The sequence below is a fragment of the Schistocerca gregaria genome, chromosome 6 (assembly GCF_023897955.1).
Source record: "Schistocerca gregaria isolate iqSchGreg1 chromosome 6, iqSchGreg1.2, whole genome shotgun sequence".
NCBI lineage: Eukaryota > Metazoa > Arthropoda > Insecta > Orthoptera > Acrididae > Schistocerca > Schistocerca gregaria.
The window spans coordinates 567,935,167-567,955,719 of NC_064925.1; the positions used below are offsets into that span (position 1 = coordinate 567,935,167).

The 20,553-nt window shown below is 39.3% G+C and overlaps 1 protein-coding gene across 1 annotated transcript in view; it reads right to left on the bottom strand.

Annotated features, from left to right (window-relative positions):
- LOC126278219 (uncharacterized) overlaps positions 1-20,553 on the bottom strand; it is a 126,820-nt gene that overhangs the window by 25,892 nt on the left and 80,375 nt on the right. Inside the window, exons 3-5 of the mRNA XM_049978197.1 lie at positions 17,145-17,345; positions 16,347-16,483; positions 1,285-1,416 (exon numbers count right to left, since the gene is read on the bottom strand). Of these exons, the coding sequence (XP_049834154.1) occupies positions 1,285-1,416; positions 16,347-16,483; positions 17,145-17,345 (470 nt within the window). The remainder of the gene's footprint in view (positions 1-1,284; positions 1,417-16,346; positions 16,484-17,144; positions 17,346-20,553) is intronic.

Sequence of the window (20,553 nt, forward strand, 5' to 3'; positions counted from 1 at the left end):
TACGGCGAGCCGTTGACCCTACCAGCCGAGTTTGTCGAGCCTTCACCGCTCCGAGATACCATCGAATACACTGTACTAATCGAGAACAGACGACAGACAATACGAGCACAGAGAGCACCAGCTCCGAAAGCACACACTCCACCTAAAACGTTTGTGCACCAGCGGTTAGACACGTGTGAAGCTGTGATGCTTAGGGACGATACAGTGCGTGCCACCCTGCAACCCCCATACATAGACCCTTAAAGGGTACTTAGGCGCTCATCGAATACATTCGACATCTGTATCAAAGGCAAACCCTCGACAGTGTCAGTGTCTCGACTGAAGCCGGCGTGGGTTATTGCAGACAACAACACCTACAGCGACTCGACGCCACCGACCACGACGGATAACGACCTCCACACCGCCACCTCCTCAAGGGACGACATGCCGGCCACACCCCCTTCCCCAACGCCAGTAACCTTCACTGGGCAGAGTCCAGGATCCATGCCCTTCACCCCACCCTCTCCCGTTACGCCTGTCACACACTTCTCACCCAACATTCAACAACCCACTAACGCCTCCATCAACGTCTCACACTTTTCACCATCTGACATCTGTATAACTACCACAAAAGATTCTCTCTTAGTCATCCACACTCCCCCCCCCCCCCCCCCCCCCTGCTCCACCGATGATGAATGACACCTTCCAACTTTCCGTTCTCCACTCCTCACCGATCCCCGATTCCTTAGATCCTTCCCTCATTCAATCTTCCATTGACGCCACGGGGACACTGTACATGTTGTACCCCGTGTCTCTGTCTCTTCCCCCCACTCCCTCTGTCACCTCACGAACCGGTCACCACATACTCCCACCGGTGTGGCACCATGATTACATTTTTCCATCCACAAGGGTTCGAACCCTGGACCCGCCCAGCACAGTTCCCCTCCGGACAAAGACGGCACGACACCTGCACCCTCCCCCAACAACAGCCAGAACGTCGTGCTCCGCACTGCAAGGGGGGGGGGGGGGGGGACTCTGTGGCAATACTGACGTGCCATAACATCTCTTTGGGCCAAGGCGGCCATTTTGTTCTGTCTATGTGATACTTTCGATGTGTAATGATGTATGTCTGAAGTGTGACAATAAAAATGTGCTCATTGTTTTAACAAGTGGATCAACAGGTTGTTATTTACAACAATAAGGACCCAAAAATCCCACATACATGTGTTGTCTACAGCTCTCCTTGTGGAATTGTATATAGTAATTCACACAGCATTTTCTATTACTCTTTGAACCAGTACATACCTCATGGTTATTGATGAAATGTAAAACTTGCTTAGCTTCAAGACTGCTGGTCAGTGATCTTCGTCTCCTGCCAGCTATGAGCATAGTGGGAGTTGAAGGTACAGAGCCACCTTGCAAGCTTTGTATCAGTTGCTACAGACGAACATAAAATAAATGGTCAGTATATGAAACATTTGCTGGAGCTGCTCACATTAAAACGAAAAACAATGAGATAGAATTGCTGGACATTTACTTGCCTTAAGTAGGCAAAATATGTAGTACATGTAAATAAAATAGAAAGAAACTTCCACATGGGAAAAATATATTAAAAACAAAGATTCCAAGACTTACCAAGCGGGAAAGCGCCGGTAGATAGGCACAATAAATAAAACACACAAACACACACATAGAATTTCTAGCTTTCGCAACTGACGGTTGCTTCTTCAGGAAAGAGGGAAGGAGAGGGAAAGATGAAAGGATGTGGTTTTTAAGGAGAGGGTAAGGAGTCATTCCAATCCCGGGAGCGGAAAGACTTACCTTAGGGGGAAAAAAAGGACAGGTGTGCACTCGCACACACACGCATATCCATCCGCACATACACAGACACAGACACAAGCAACCGTCGGTTGCAAAAGAAAGAAATTCTGTGTGTGTGTGTTTGTGTGTTTTATTTATTGTGCCTATCTACCGGCGCTTTCCCGCTTGGTAAGTCTTTGAATCTTTGTTTTCAAAATATGTAGTATTGTTGATAGGCACATATAAAAAGTGAAAGTGACATACTGTCTAGTTTTGGAAGCAATAGTTCTTTCCTTGGGGATGAGACAGAGAGAGGTTGGGGGAAGGATCAAAAGGAAAGGCACATCAGTTAGACACCAAGAAGAGAGGAACCCCTCTGTAATGGATGAGGGTAGATTTTTTTTACAATAATAGCAAAGTTGTTGATGCATTTGAGGCCTGGTACAGAATTTCTTGGGTATTGATTTCTTGATAACTAGAGTTTTTAACCCTAGTGCAGGCTTCAGTGATGTTACCTAATAATTAAATGGCAGCAGGTATTACAGTTTGCTAAGCTTTCTGAGCTGGTGGCTCCTTCTTCTGGCAGAAAGGTTGAAGGGAGAGGAAGAGAGGTGAAGGAAAAAACAGTAGTGAGGTTTAGGAAAAGGGGGTAGAGTTGGAAAAGTCACCCAGAACTTCATCTCAGGGGTTCAACCCTTCTACAAGGAGGAGGAGTGACTGGCTCCAAAAGCTAGCAGATTGTAGTAGCTTATATATGTATGTTCTGCTGCCACCACTAGGTGAAGTAGATTTTTTTATCTATCCATTTACTTATATTTTCAAAAGGTATTGCTTATGTTTTCAAAATTTTATTTTTATTTTTGTTGATATACCAGTGATTAAGGGTACTTAATGAAAGCTCATGGAAACAAAGAATATGTAATATTAGTAGGTGATACAACTAACAGTTAGGTCAAGAAATCTTAATTGTATAATTGAGAATGACATCAGGCAATATTGCTGTGAATGTTCCTCACATTAGTTTTTCAATCATATCAGTCCGTGAGCAGTATTGTAGTTGTGGATGAAGAGTTACATAGAATATGTTAACACAAAGGCTTTAAAAGTCACATGGGGGTGAGGGTATATCACATATGGATGTCTCACAGTCATGAAACTACTCTCAAAAATGGGGAAAACATGATATGGAGTGCCACAAGGAATGGTACTAGGCTGTGTCATTTCTAAACTACATGAATGCTCTTCCAGTTACTTCAAAAGGTCGTTCAGTAACCATTTGTTTGCTAATGATGCATGTGTACTGATCAAGGGCCCAAACTCACACTAGATCGCGTGTTTGAGGGTACATAACTTTTCTGAATTAAATTTGGGATTCTTCTTACAACCATTAAAGGTGTATAGAGTTTTGAATCTTCATCATCTATAAATGAGCAAGCATGTCTGTAGTGAGTGTTGTGTTTAAATCTCACAGAAATGCATCATCTTTATGTATGTGATATTCTGTGTCAACTCAACTATTTGTTTTGTAGAAAAGAATAAACACATGTACGAAGATTGCAAAAAGAGCAAAGAAGCTTAAGATAATGCTAACAGGGAAACCAAAAATCTTATCTGGAGGAAAAGAAATGAGAGCATGTCGAAAGTCTAGTGAAAAGAGAAGAAAAGCATAAAACTACAGGGAATGCTAGACATTATTACAGGTCAGTTAGGTTCTTCATAAAAGGATACATACAACAGATGTATGGCATGAAGGGGAGGTTCTTCTCAAGACTTATGAAAAAATTGACTTTTTTACATAAGTTGCATCCCTGAAGTATATAGATTACACCTGCAAAACGGTCACAGGTTCGAATCCTGCCTCGGGCATGGATGCGTGTGATGTCCTTATGTTAGTTAGGTTTAAGTAGTTCTAAGTTCTAGGGGACTGATAACCACAGATTTTAAGTCCCATAGTGCTCAGAGCCATTTGAACCATTTGAACACCTGCAAAAGGTTTTTGTTTTTTGTTTTTTTTAAGTACTTTACAAGTTACAGTGTGGTGAATGTGACCATGTCCCAACTGAAACATGGGCAGTTGTAGGCACTCAATGATTTACTTCAAGAAGAGATTGAACCAGTATAAAAAATTTTGTCCAATGGCGATTTGCTTAAAAGATTCACAAGCACTAATGCACAAAATGACAATGAGAGCTTCATCACATGCATTTGGAAACTGGTACCAAAACATCTTCAGTGTGGGTCAACAACTGTTAAAATAGCAACATATATAGCTGCATATTTATTCTGCAAAGGTTATTCATCTATTCTGAAGACTGTGAGTGTGCTGTGAATCACTGAAGAGACAAGCAGTAAAAATTTCATGGAGTTATCGGACTCAACATGCATGGGTGCCACAGAGCTAAGACTGTCTGTTTGCTAAAAGCACTTGGAGTGAAAAAATGCAGCACCAAGTTCAGAACCAGAACATGTTTGAGGAAGAGGAATGATGCCTCTATGGCTCTGGGATTGCAGATTAACCTTAAGCTTTGAAACAATGTTTTTTGCATTAATATTCCAAACTTTAAAGATGTTCTTCTCGAAACAACATATTTCATCACGTGAAGTGCTCTAAAGGTTTTTTAAAGAAACATGCCAAGAAATTGACATGTTCTTCAAATAGCTGTCTTTTTTTCTGAAATGTTTTTCAAAAGCTGATCTTGATGTCCCTCCAAATTCATTGTAATTCAAGACTTTTCTATTTTTATGTGTTTCAGAAATATCCACAAGTCTGTACAATGCTTCACACAAACCTGAACATGCCACAAAGCACATACTTCACCAGGGGCTACAGTCATGATTTTAAATTTGATATGAAATGAAAAAAAGGTTTTTTATACATGAACGTATGTATAATAAAGTAGTGAAAACTCCACTTTAATATAAACAATCCTTGTATGAAAAAAATTCTAAATTTTAGCCATTTTTTGTGCTTTTCAACCAGAACCTCCACTTAAAGATAAAAGTGGCATTGCAATTTTGGAAGGAACAAAAGGTATGAAAATTTGGACATAATATTTTGAAGAGCTTTTAAATGTTGAAGATGGAGGAGCAACATAAATATTGGAACATAGTTCCTGAAATTGCACCACTGAAACTGAAAGAGACAACAGACACAATCAGAATACTAGAAAACAATGAAGCTCCAGGGAGAGATGGGAAACATCTGAACTACTTAAGAAGGAAGGAGATATGATTACTAAATGAGTACACAAACTCATCACCAGTGATTGTAATGAAGAAAGAATGTAATCTGAGTGGAAAAAAGTGATCATATACCAATCAGTAAAAAAAGGCGGTAAACAAGAATGCAGAAATTGTTCAGACATCTCATTAATTAGCACAACCTGCAAAGAGTTCTCAAAGATTCTCAAGGAAAGATTGGAACCATATTTAAAAGAGATAACAGATTAGTAGCAAGAGGATTTATGAAGAATCAGTCCACCACCAATGATACATTTGTACTGAAAGAAGCTTTATCAAAATATTGGGAATGCAATAAAAATGGCAGAATTGTTTGTTGATTTTAGGAAAGCCTATGATAGCATAAACAGAGAAATGTAATAGGAGAAAATTCAGAAGTTTGGGATACCAATGAAGATTACAAATCTTGTAAAAGTTGTACTGGAAGTCTCAGAATGGATAGTGAAAATGTATGGAGAATATTCCAAGGCTTTTGGTGTGAAAATAGGAGCCAGGCAAGGAGATGGAAGACCACCACTCTGGTTCACTGCAATAATATAGGAAAGCACTGGATAGAACAAGTGGAAGGTAGGAGGTAATTAGCAAAGAAATAAAAATGAATATACTGGTAAGACAATGTTCAAGAAGCAAAGGAACTTGGGTTAGAGGTGAATAGTGAGATATTAAAATTTATGGAACTAGAAAAAAATTACACGATGAAAGGGGGGGAGGGGACCATGAAGATTGATGACCACATTTTAAAGAAGCTGAAGAGTTTAAATATATGAGGGTTGGAGAAAATGACTCAAATTATGAGAAACGAGGATAAGAGCTGCATCCAGAGCATCACATTCATTCAACAAACTACAGTCATCCAACATTTTATCATGAGGATCACAATAAAGAGATATGACACTATAATAAAACTAGTGGCACTGTATGGGACAGAAATGTAGAAGAAAGATAATTGTTACATACACAGAGTGAAAGATACAGGATTTTGAAAGTAAAATCCTGTGACAGATACTGCATCAATTTATGAGGATGGATAATGGTGAAGAAGGAACTAGATACTGTTGTGGAAGCTAAGACAAGGAGGCTGAGATGGCTTGGGCATATCTCTAGGAGAGAGGAGGGATGAAGATTGAGAGAAGCACTGGAGATGAAACCAAACTGGGGGGGGGGGGGGGGGGGGGGAGACCTTTAGGTCCACTGAAAATGAGATGGGGAGACCAAAGCAAGGGAAGAAGATGTCAAGGACAGATCCCTTCGAGGCCAAAAACTGACTGTGGTCTGTGGGGCCAGGAGAGTAAGAGTCAGTGAGTGAATATTTTAATATTTGCCTGAGGTGTTCCTTGAGTAGTGTGCAGTAGTTGGAGCTCATCAGCAAATGTCCTTATGTCACAGCAAGCACTGCAAATACAACACATGTAAAACACCAACACACTGACAATAGAGCCAAGCATAAAAAAAAATAGCTATCAGTATTGTTGCAAATGCCATTTGTATGAAAATAGCCAATGCTAGAGTCTCTCAATTCCTGTAAGTTGATTAGTGGAATAAACATAAGAAGTTTAAGGGATATGCTCAACCCATATTTAAATACACTACTGGCCATTAAAATTGCTACACCAAGAAGATGACATGCTACAGACGCTAAATTTAACTGGAAGAAGATTCTGTGATATGCAAATGACTAGTTTTTCAGAGAATTCACATATGGTTGGTGCCAGTGGTGACACCTACAACGTGGTGACATGAGGAAAGTTTCCAACCAATTTCTCATACACAAACAGCAGCTGACCGGCATTGCCTGGTGAAATGTTGTTGTGATGCCTCATGTAAGGAGGAGAAATATGTACCATCACTTTTCCGACTTTGATAAAGGTCAGATTGGAGCCTATTGAGATTTCAGTTTATCGTATCGCAACATTGCTACTCGCATTGGTCGAGATCCAATGACTGCTAGCAGAATATGGAATTGGTGGTTCAGGAGGGTAATACAGAATACTGTGCTGTATCCCAATGGCTTCGCATCACTGACAGTTGAGATGACAGGCATCTTATCCACATGGCTGTAACAGATCGTGCAGCCACTTCTCGATCCCTGATCAACAGATGGCGATGTTTTCAAGACAACAACCCTCTGCAGTTTGACAATGTTTGCATCAGCTCGGAGACCATGGCTGCGGTTACCCTTAATGCTGCATCACAGACAGGAGCGCCTGTGATGGTGTGCTCAATGGCGAACCTGGGTGCATGAATAGCAAAACATCAATTTTTCGGATGAATCCAGGTTCTGTTTACAGCATCATGATGGTCGCATCTGTGTTTGGCGACATCGCGGTGAACGCACATTGGAAGCGTGTATTCGTCCTTACCATGCTGGCATATCACCTGGTGTGATGGTTTGGGGTGCCTTTGGTTACACATCTCAGTCACTTCTTGTTCGCATTGACAGCACTTTGAACAGTGGACGTTACATTTCAGATGTGTTACGACCCGTGGATCTACCCCTCATTCGATCCCTGCAAAACCCTACATTTCAGCAGGATAATGCACGACCGCATGTTGCAGGTCTTGTACAGGTCTTTCTGGATACAGAAAATGTTCAGTTGCTGCACTGGCCAGCACATTCTCCAGATCTCTCACCAATTGAAAACATCTGGTCAATGGTGGCCGAGCAACTGGCTCGTCACAATATGCCAGTCACTACTCTTGATGAACTGCGGTATCGTGTTGAAGCTGCATGGGCAGCTGCACCTGTACATGCTGTCCAAGCTCTGTTTGATTCAATGCCCAGGTATATCAAGGCCGTTATTACGGCCAGAGGTGGTTGTTCTGGGTACTGATTTCTCAGGATCTATGCACCCAAACTGCATGAAAATGTAATCACATGTCAGTTGTAGTATAATATATTTGTCCAATGAATACCTGTTTATCATCTGCATTTGTTCTTGATGTAGCAATTTTAATGGCCAGTAGTGTAAATTGAATCTCTAGAAAAGTTACGATTATTTGTCATTGACAAACATACCAAACTCTAGATTTGGGGACTTATCATTTAATTTGACAATAGTGATTTTTAGTCATTGCTGCAGTTTATTATTCATATGTATTGTAAAATTGATTTTGATAGTTACACAGCTATAGCTTATCAAACTTTTCTTGAGTCATGTCAGATGCTAGCAGGGGGAATGAAGGGATAAGCACTATCATGATCATGGTGTCAGGAATGTTGTGCAGGGAACATCTCCGGCTGTGCTGAGAAAATTTGCAACTCTTGCTACATTCTGGCCACATGCTGTAAAGAAGTAACACAAAACAGAAACAAGGTTTTGCATAAGCACATTAAAGCGGCATTCTTTATTTGTAGAAATGAAAATGATGTGAAATTGAATTAAGGCTACAGTGCAAGGTCAGACTACAAGATTGAATAGTAGTTTCTGCAGTGCCGCTCAGTGTCAGCTTCCACAGACTGGTGGTAGTGACAAGCACTGTGGCAAGCATCATGAAAACTTACTGTATTTTATGGGCTATAAGATACACTTTTCTCTTCAATGTGTTAAATGATGATTAGTTTGGCTTTAGGGAATGTAAATGCACCAGACAGGCTATTCTGATGTTGTGGTTGATAATGAAAGTGAAACTTTAAAAAAATCAAGACATGTTCATGGGATTTGTCAAACTGGAAAAGGTGTTCAACAATGTAAAATGGTGCAAGATGTTAGAAATTCTGAGAGAAACAGGTGTAAGCAATAGCGAGAGACATGTAATATACAGTATGTACAAGAGCCAAGATGGAATAATAAGAGTGGATGACCAAGAACAAAGTGCTCAGATCAAAAAGGGTGTTAGACAGGGATGTAATCTTTCACCCCTACTGTTCAATCTGTACATTGAAGCAACAGTGATGAAAATGAAAGAAAGGTTCAAGAGTGGAATTAAAATTCGAGGTGAAAGGATATCAATGATACAATAGACTGATGACATATCTATCCTGAATGAATGTGAAGAATTGCATGATCTATTGAATGGAATGGACAGTCTAATGAGTGCAGAATATAGATTGAGTGTAAATCAAAGAAAGACAAAAGTAATGAGAAGTAGTAGAAAACTGAACAGTGGCAAACTCAACATCAGCACTGATGCTCACAAAATAGATATGAAGTTAAGGAATTCTTCTACCAAGCCAGCAAAATAACCATAAAAAGCAGACTAGTGCTGGCAAAAAGGGCATTCCTGGCCAAGAGAAGCCTACTGGTATCAAACATGGGCCTTAATTTGAGGAAGAAACTTCTGAAAATGTATGTTTGGAGCACAGCATTGTATGGCAGTGAAACATGGACTATGGAAACAGAAGAGAATCAAAGCATTTGAGATGTGGTGCTACAGACGAATGTTGAAAATTAGGTGGACTGCTAAGTTAAGGAATGAAAAGGTACTGCACAGAACTGGAGGGGAAAAAATGTGTGGAAAACACTGACAAGGAGAAGGGTCAGGATGATAGGGAATGATTTCCATGGTATTAGAGGGACCAATACAGGGAGAAAAAAAAACTCTAGAGGAAGACAGGGATTGGAATACATGCAGCAAGTAATTGGGTACATAGGCTGCAAATGCTACTCTGAGATGGAGACATTAGCACAGGAGAGGAATTTGTGGCAGGCTGTGCATCAAACCAGTCAGAAGACTGATGAGTCAAAAGCATATGCAGAAGGAAATGAAACAGGGCAGCTGAGTGGCATTTTGGCCCCCCACCAACAGAAAAAAAATCCTTCACAACTGGTGGACTAGTAAAGAAGAACTGAAAAATGGGGAAGATTAAGTGTGCGAACAGAGGATTGAATGCGAAATGCCCAAAACTAGAAGATGGTGTATTGAAATGGATTCAAGGACACCATTGAAAGGTCATTGGATTAATACAAAAATGATTCAAATACATGCTCGTTAGCTAGCATTACAGGGGAACTTAACAGACCTTAAATGTGGAGTTGGTTGGGCTACAGGTTTATGAATTGTCATGGACATAGCATGGGAACCAAAATCAAAATATATCATGAACAGGCCACAAGAGTATGAAGGGAAAATATTATCTTTCCATCACTTTATTATTCAACATTGAAAGAAAACCAGGTTGGAACTAAGGAAAATAGCAAAAATGGATCAAAGTCTTCTGACATTTGATGTGCTAAGTAAAAGAACTGCTTCCATGAAAGGCGCTAAAACTGTAAAGTGGGGAAGAAAAAATGCACTACATTTTTGCCCTTTCATGTTGTGCTGATAATACTGAGATTAATCCAACGATCATTTTCAAATGCAAATCAGTGCCAAAATTCTGAAATACTGCCAGGTGCTGTTGTTCACGTATATGACAAGGCAAAATTTATGACCAATGACAACTTAATAAGACAGTCCAATAACAAATCAAAAAGCATATGGGGTATTGTGAAGACTGAAACAGGAAAGAGATGCAAAGATGAGGATATCATTCTCAAAAACACAGAAAATGTCAATATTAAAAAACAAGATTTGCCAAATTACATAAACAGTTATTTCATAAATGCAACAACTTCATTAAGCTCAAAATTTACAAATGAAGAAAAACCTGAATTTCCAAAAGCTTCTTGTAGCATGTGGATAGATCCAACAGATATACATGATATATTCAAAGTAATAAAAAGCTTGAAACCTAAAATGTTAGCAGGAGTAGATGAGGTGCCTGTTTGTATAATAACAATGACAGCTGCACAAATCACAAGGCCCTTGGCATACATAGCACTGTCCATTTCGTTCAACTGCTCTTCCAGGTCCTTTGCTGTCTCTGACAGAATTACAATGTCACTGGCAACACTCAACATTGTTATTTCTTCTCCCTGGATTTTAATTCCTATTGCAAATTTTGGCTCAATATACACATTGAATAGCATCAGGGATAGGGTAGAACCCTGTCTCACTCCCTTCTCAATCACTGCTTCCCTTTTGTGCCCCTCGACTCCTATAATGACCATTTGGTTTCTGCACAAATTGTAAATAGCCTTTCATTCCTGTTACTTTATCCCTGCCACCTTCAGAATTTGGAAGAGAGCATTCCAGTCAAAATTGTCAGAAGCTTTCTCTAAGTCTACAAATGGTACAAAAGTAGGTTTGCCATTCCTTAACCATCTTCTATGTGAAGGTGTAGGGTCGGTATTGCCTCATGTGTTCCTATATTTCTTCTGTATCAAAACTGATCTTCCCTGAGGTCGGCTTCTACCAGTTTGTTCATTCTTCTGTAAAGAATTTGTGTTAGTATTTTGCAACTATGACTTATTAAACTGATAGTTTCATAATTTTCACATCTGTCAGCACCTGCTTTCTTTGGCATTGGAATTATTATACTCTTCTTGAAGTCTGAGGGTATTTTGCCTGTCTCATATATCTTGCTCACCAGATGGTAGAGTTTTGTCAGGACTGGCTCTCACAAGGCTATCAGTAGTTCTAATGGAACATTGTCTACTCCCACGGCCTGGTTTCAACTTACGTCTTTCAGTGCTCTGTCAAACTCTTCACGCAATATTGTATCTCCCACTTCATCTTCATATATGTTCTCTTCCATCTCCATAATATTTCTCTTGAGTACATCACCCTTGTATAGACTCTCTATATACTCCTTCCACCTTTCTGCTTTCCCTTCTTTGCTTAGTACTGGTTTCCCATCTGAGCTCTTTATATTCACACAAGTGGTTCTCTTTTCTCGAAAGGTCTCTTTAATTTTCCTGTAGGCAATATCTACCTTACCCCTAGTGATATATGCCTCTACATCCTTACATTAAAAAAAAACATTAATATAATAATATTGATATTTCAGTAATACTTTATGGGAAAACCCATATCAGGAATTTTATTTGGTTTTGTCATCCAAACCATTTCACAGGCACTGCTCAGATGGTAGATGATCACCCATATAAATGATTCACAGCTAACAGTTCAAGTCTTAGTCTCACAAAGACCCACTTATTGTTTTAGCTAAAGGCAAGTGTGTTGGTAAGGATCTTGAAATTCTTACACTCACTTCCGCTGCATTTTACTTCTTAAGTTTTTTTCAGTTTTTATCTTTTTTCTGATATCAATAAGCAATTTCAATTGAACTGTGATAAACACAGCCACAATAAAAACCACTAAAATAATCTTCCTGTAGATTTTGCCTTCTTTTCCAGGGTGTAGAAAGAATTTTTTGTATTCTTGTGGTAACGTATTTGATGAACTCATATCTAAAAAAACAATATGAGAATGATAGTTCCTACCAATTCAAAATGAAACTAAAGACACACTTTGTTAGCCACTCTTACTACAAATTATCTGGATTCAAGGACTGAAAGTATGTTAGCCACATGGCAATTAGTAATGTTTACTGTAATGCTGCATGACAAGTAGTAATGGACTGTAAATGATATTCAATATATACAGAATATAATAGAGGGAAAAATTCCACATGGGATATATAACAAAGATGCTGTGACTTACAAAACGGGACATAAAAAAAGCACACTAAAAAACACACACACAAAAAACACACCAACAAAACTGTTTGTAAGTGAAGCACCCAGAAGGCAAGGAGGAAATGAAATGAAACATCTTGGGTTGAGATAGTATGCTATGTTATTTCACTAATTACAAAACTGGGCCAAATTTACAAATAATCCAGCAGTGTGATCCCACTTATCAGCATTGCATGCACTCTGGCTAGATATGCATACTGATTTGGAGGGAAAGTGAGTCAAAGCTTTTGTGTTCCCTCTTGAGGCAAGCTGGGTCACTACTCTTATTACCGGTCCTTGATATCTTGGCACTGAGATGGAGTTGACAACCATGCTGGTCCCATATACGTTCTCTCTGTGACAGATCAAGAGGCCTTCTTAGACATCAGAGTACCTCAACAGTATGCAGACAATTAAAGAGAAACATACCATGCATAGACGAGCATTGTCCTTTTGAGAAATGGCATTCCGATACTGTTGCATGAGAGGTAATGCACAGTGTCATAGGATGTCCATGGCACACCATCAGAGTTCCTTCAATCCCTATCAGCTCTGACCTGAAATCATACCAGACACCTCACATATCATGACACAAGAAGTAACAACACTGTGCCTCTCCAAAACATTTGAAAAACAGGAGCTCTCCCCAGGTTACCACCATACTGATGGTCATCTGACACAGTGCAGATTCATTGCTGAAGACTATGCAGCACTGTTCATCTGCAGTCCATACTTTCCAATCATGGCACCAAACTCTGCCAATTTTAGTGGTGTTAAAAACAGTCTACACATGAGATGTGCCACTAGTCTCCAACCAATGGTGTGAGGTGACACAGAATGTTGCAGGTGTCCAGTACTTGCTCTCGGATGGGTTATGGTGTCCTTGGTGCACGTTATGGTAATCTTCCCTTGCGGTAGTCAGAAGTGGTTGAGCAGAACCTTGACAGTGAGTATACCTGCCTTATTCCCATGCAGTTCAGACTACTACCACCTCCAGATGCCCCACAAATCTGGATATTACATTATTTGACCAGCTGGCCAAATGAAGGCCCTCAATGAGGGTACTTTCAAATTCTGCCAGTTACTGAGTGTGTGTGTGTGTGTGTGTGTGTGTGTGTTCAAAGTTACATTGACATCAGACCATGTCTTCTGGGTGCTTCACTTTTTTTATCAGGCAGTGTATTACACTTAAGAGGCAGCACCTTTTTTATAGTAGCGTCTTTCTTTGTGATTTAATTACATTTAGTTGGCATAGCCACAAATAGCTTTAGGCAATATAGTGACACAATTCATTCTTTCAAAGCCTACTTACATGTTTCAAGAACCAGCTTCAAATTTAAACTCAAGGAATATACTAAGACTCCCTACATATCATTCCCATAGCGATCATGAGGAGGAGATTAGACTACTTACAGCATGTGTGGATTTAAACAATCATTCTACCCATGCTCCATACTTGTATGGAAGGGGAAAATACCCTAATAATTGCTACAGTGTGATGTACCCCTGCTATGCATTTCACAGTGGCTTCCAGGGTATAGAATTAGATGTATACCTTGACTATTTCCACATACGTATGGGTTCTCTCTCTTGACAGATTCTACAGAATGGTTTCCACAAAGGCAAATCTACAGCAGCAGCAGCTTTATATCTGGTTACTGAGATAAAGTATAGTTTTGAGAATAAAGGCTCTGTAACACTGACACTTTGTGACATTAGTAAGGTGTTTTGCTGCATTCCTCATAAGGCACTCCTAAACAAGATCAATAATTATGGAGTTGCAGGTGCTGTCCTGGCAACCCTCAAACCCTATTTGGGAAATAGAAGGCATATTGTATCAGTCCAAGGAGCACTGTCATGTGAACAGAAGTTGGAATACGGTGTGCCACAGGGATGGGTAATGGGCTCCCTCCTATTCCTAAAATTTGAAAATAATTTAAGCACTTATGGACCAGTACTTGCAGTTCTCAGATGGCACAACTCTGTACTTGAAAGATGTTGATGTCAGCAAGGCTCAAGAAGTAGTAGAACCTTTGTTTGATGCTACAAAGAAATGGTGTGTTATAAACAAAATGAAAATAAACAAAGAAAACATGCAAAAATTGCTTTTTAGCCTCAGTGGCAAAAGATACCTAAAAAGTGGAGGAACTGTGAAGGTTCTGGAATTCATGATGGACAGTAAATTCACTTGCCAAGTACACACTGCACATGTATGTGACAAACTGTCATGAATCATACACCTCCTGAGGAAACAAGCGTGTGTCAGTTGATCAGTATCTGCTCACAGCCATGTCAGCTATGGCCTGTTACCATGAGGCCACTCTATATCAAGCAGGAAAGTGGACCACTGCAAACCCATCATCACACGTTTAGGAATGATGACAATTTTCAGTCAATATGTCTCCACCTTTCTCATGTATGTGAAAGAAAATCATAAAACATTCACCAACAGGGGTGACATCCACAGTTATACCATGCTCAGTAAGGGAGATATAGGCATCCCAAGCTGTCAATTATATGACACAGGACAGTTTTCCAACAGTAGCTATTAAAATATTCAGTCATCTAAATACTAAAATGCTGTCCTTGGACTTGGTGAAATTTCATGGAAAGATGTCACAAAACCTATGCTAAAACCACCATACAGTTTAAATGAGTTCTTTGGCAATGAAACAGCGAACTGTACTCACTAAATAATGAACTGCCACATGAAGTGAAGTGAATATGTACTTGTTAAAAATTTCTTACTGTTTATGTCTTTAAGTGTTACACTAAATTTATTTAAATTTGTTCTGTATCATTATTATGCATACTTATATTAAATGGTTCTTGTATTATAATTCTTGTATAATCTTAACCTTGTAACACTGATGCTGTCTGGCAAATGATGTAGCTATTATAACAACTGGTAATAGTAAAATGGTAAAGATTAAATAAACTGTCTTGATTTTATGTATTCTATAATATGTAAAATTTATCTTAAAAGTATACTAGGAAGTCTTGGGTGGAATATAGATAATGGAAGGAATAAAGGTAACAATTCACCATATAGTTGGGATATTAAATGGCTGACATCAAATAAACAACAGTGAAGACATTGATTGCTCAGGTTGTGGACAATGGCTCTATTTGGAGATAATGAAACACACATATACAAAAAGCTACAATGTCCTAGCTGGAGCTAAAATCATGAAAAAATTTATGATGTCTAAAACTTCATAGAAGTAAACTAACATACTAATTTTGTTCCTTTTTCCTTGTGGAAGAGGCAGACATGCTTGCTTTCAAATACATTCAATAGAACTTTTTGGAACATTATGTTCCCTACATCAAAGTAAATTATCATGTAATATAATTTTTACAGTCTAGCTAACAAAAGAGCTTTTGTTAATGGTGTAAGTCTTCTGAGATATAAAGCACTGTACATCTAAGAACTCCAGAATGAATTTTCACCTTGCAGCAGTGTGTGACTAATTTGAAACCTCATGGCAGGTTAAAAGTGTGTGCCGGACCAGAACTCAAACATGCAACTTGTCTGCAAAAGGTGAAGATCCAGGTTTGAGTCAAACAGTACAGTACACAGTTTTAATCTGCCAGGAAGTTTCATACAGCAACTGCTAGCACTTCATCTGATTGTACTAGAGTTATACTTGATGTCCGTGTTTGCAATTTAGTAAAGCAAGTGCTAAATAAACAGTTGTATGTCACTCATCCTAAAGTGAAACAAAACAGTGCAATTCATCTTATTGGTTATAATGAAATAGTGCCTCCCTTCTTCATAATGTTGTAATAGTTATTGTACTTCATAATTTCTTTGAGGAACCTAACCTGTACTAGTTTCACAAGAAACACAGCAAATATCAGAAAAGAAATTGACATTAATGTTCCTTCCATAGAAGGAAATGCCATTCCTTTCTCAAAGCGAGCTTGTCTTTTCACACCCCACTGTTGGCCCAGCATGTTTTCTGTAACACACAAAAATGGCTAAATACAGTACAGTATAATGAACTGCCTTCATCTAGTGCACAAAAGTTTTTCTGTCTATAAGAGTGTTATGACATTTGAGCTTATTTGAATAAAAATATGTTGATGTCTGTGAGGAGCAAAACAAGTCATATTTAGACTTTAACTGCTTTAGTTAAGTATATCAGTTTTCTACACTTAAATGAGTTTTTCTGATGGCATAATATATCTAGTCATAGTCGTTAGTCTTCTGTTGCTGTCATGAATCTTAACCTGTTGGTTAATTATCACAGTGGACATATTCAAGTCATTTCTCCTGGCTTTCATACAATTTGTTTTTGTGATTATATGTCAAAAAGATGTATTTCACTCAAATATGAGCCAAACATGAGATGAATACAGAAGTTCATTTTACCCTTATATTTATGCCAAATCATTACTATTCTCAAACTGCAAAGGCTTTTTGATAGTATTTTTTGCATTTATGTATTCAAGTGATATGTAGAATTCTATAGAGGCTACAGGTAACTTTCATTATAAATTAATATGAAATGTTTTTTTCTGTTTTATTCTTAGAAATATTACCTTTATATCCTGAAAGTTTACACTATTTTACAATGAATTTTAAAGGAAGATAACTGCAGAATAAGAAAAACCACTTACCTATGTGACTGAGTATTGTATTCTGAAGTCCTTTCAGAAATTCTATCTTATTTTTTCCCTGCTGTGATACACCCAATAATAATGACCTTTGCACTGACTGAAAAACTTCAGTAGGTATACTCCAAACATCAGAGCTATTTTTGGAATGTTCTTGTTCCTCATAGAAGGCTTTTACATTGTTAAGTTTCATTCCTTTGAAAGCTGTAACACAAATATTGTAAAACAGTAAAGTATTTTAGAATAAAAATTCTTAACTTAAAACTTTAAATTATAGTAAAATCAGATGCAAATTCAATTATTTTTAAATACATTGCTTAAACACTTAATTATAATCTCAGACTTAATACCATGTTTGCTCTACTTTGCTGCTTTTTACAGTAGCAGTTCAATATTGGCCAGTTGTAACAATATTTTTCTGTGCTTGAAAATGAACACCATAAAGCATGCAATGAAGATATGGGTAGAGAGAGTTATATAAACTGTTTGCACATATTGCTTTGCATAACATGTACTTTATACCAAATCAGAAGTGTTTCCAAATTCCATGCTCCTCAATATACACACATCAAAAAAGGTTTTGCATCACCTCCGTTTTGAGAGTTCCAGAACCTGTACAGAAAATTGGAATAGAGATCAACACACACATCATATACACCCTTTTTATTGCTCATGAAAACCACACATTGCATGTTGTACCACCATACAGCAAGACCTTCAGATGTGGTGGTCCATGCTGCTGTACACACTGGTACCTCTAACCCAGTAGCATGACCTCTTACATTGATGCACGCCTGTATTCATTGTGGCATACTCTCTACAAGTTCATCAAGGCACTGCTGGTCAAGATAGTCCAACTCCTCAACTGCGATTCAGCATAGATTCCTCAGAGTGGTTGGTGGATCACATAGTCCACAAACATCCCTTTTCAGTCTATCCCAGGCATGTTCAATAGGGTTAAGGTCTGGAGAACATGCAGGCCACTCTAGTTGAGCAATGTCATTATCCTGAAGAATGTCATTCACAAGATGTGCATGGTGAGGGTGTGAATTGTCATCCATGAAGAAGAATGCCTTGTCAATGTGCTGCTGATATGTTTGCACTATTGATCAGAGGATGGCATTCACATATCGTACAGCCATTACAGCAACTTCCATGAATACCAGTGGCATATGTTGGACCCACATAATGTCACTCCAAAACAGCAGGGAATCTCCACCTTGCTACACTCACTGTACAGTGTGTCTAAGGCGTTCAGCATGACCAGGTTACCTCCAAACATGTCTCCGACAATTGTCTGGTTGAAGGCATATGTGACACTCATTGCTGAAGAGAACATGATGCCGATCCTTAGCGGTCCATTTGGCATATTGTTGGGCCCATCTTTACTGTGCTGCATGGTGTCACAGTTGCAAAGATGAACCTCGCCATGGACATCAGGAGTGAAGTTGTGCATCATGCAGCCTATTGCACACAGTTTGAGTCATAACACAATGTCCTGTGGCTGCACGAAAAGCATTATTCAACATGGTGGCATTGCTGTCAGGGTTCTCCAAGCAATAATCCATAGGTAGCGGTCATCCACTGCAGTAGTAGTCCTAGGGCGGCCTGAGCGAGACATGTTGTCAACAGTTCCTGTCTCTCTGTATCCCCTCCATGTCCAATCAACATTGCTTTGGTTCACTCCAAGACACCTGGACACTTCCCTTGTTGAGAGCCCTTCCTGGCACAAAGTAACAATGTGGACATGATTGAACCATGCTGTTGACAGTCTAGGCATGGTTGAACTACAGACAACTTGAGTCGTGTACCTCCTTCCTGGTGGAATGACTGGATCGGCTGTTGGACCCCCCTCAATCTAATAGGTGCTGCTCATGCATGGTTGTTTACATGTTTGGGCAGGTTTAGTGACATCTCTAAACAGTCAAAGAGACTGTGTCTGCGGTACAATACCCACAGTCAACGTTTGTCTTCAGGGGTTCTGGGTACCAGGGTGATACAAAACTTTTTTGATGTTTGTAGAAACTGGTGCACTTGCTGAAAACAAAACATCAATGTTCAATAAAAAGATTCACACAGTCATAGCTTTTGGCCATTAAGGCATTTGTGAGCAGTAGACACACACACCCACGCGCGCGCAGCACCAGTGCATGATGGGAGTGGCGACTGGGTGGGGGAAGGAGGAGGCTGGGCAGGGAGGGGGAGGGATAGTATGGTGGGAGTGGCGGACAGTGAAGCATTGTAGTTTAGACACAGGGTAGGAGAGAAGGTACGGAGAAGGGAGGGGGTAATTAGCGGAAAGGAGAGAAATAAAAATAAAAATTAAAATTAAAATTAAAAAATTAAAAGCCTGGGTGTGGTGGTGAAATGACGGCTGTGTAGTGCTGGAATGGGAACAGGGAGGGGGCTGGATGGGTGAGGACAGTGACTAATGAAGGTTGAGACCAGGAGGGTTACGGGAATGTAGGATGTATTGCAGGGAAAGTTCGTACCTGCGCAATTCAGAAAAATTGGTGTTGGTGGGAAAGATCCATATGGCACAGGCTGTGAAGCAGTCATTGAGATGAGGGGTATCATGTTTGGCAGCATTTTCAGCTACAGGGTGGTCCACTTGTTTTTTGGCCACAGTTTGTCAGTGGCCATTTATGTGGATAGACAGCTTGTTGGTTGTCATGCCTACATAGTGCTATCCGTCCTTTAGGTACAGATCTTTCATAGAGTGAACAGTTGTGGGAGCTATTGCTTCAGTGTACTCTGAAAGAAACCTAATTGGTATACAGTCTGGACCAGAAGACTTGCTCCTATTAAGTGATTTATGTTGCTTCACTACTCAGAGGATATCTATTTCTATGTTACTCATGTTGACAGCTATTCTTGATATGAATTCTGGAATTTTTACTTCATCGTCTTTTGTGAAGGCTTTTTTGGAAGACTGTGTTTAGTAACTCTACTTTGGCAGCACTGTCTTCAATAGTATCTCCATTACTGTTGTGGAGAGAAGGCATTGATTGTGTTTTGCCGGTAGCATACTTCACATATGACCAGAATTTCTTCAGATTTTCTGCCAGGTTTTGAGACAAAATTTCATTGTGGAAACTATTATAAGAATCACACATTGAAGTCCATGTTAAATTTTGATGTTCTCTAAATCTTGGAGATTTTGCATCTGTTTGAATTTGGCATGGTTTTTTGTTGTTACTGCTACAGTGTTCTGACCCGTTTTGTGTACCAGAGGATCAGCTCCGTCACTTGTTAATTTATTTGGTACAAATCTCTCAATTGTTGCCAATACTATTTCTTTGAATTCACACTTATATTAACTTGGGAGGAGTGGAGACTCTCTCTCAGGAAAGCATCAAGTGAATTTTTATCTGCTTTTTTGATTAGGTATGTTTTTTGTTTATTTTTGGAG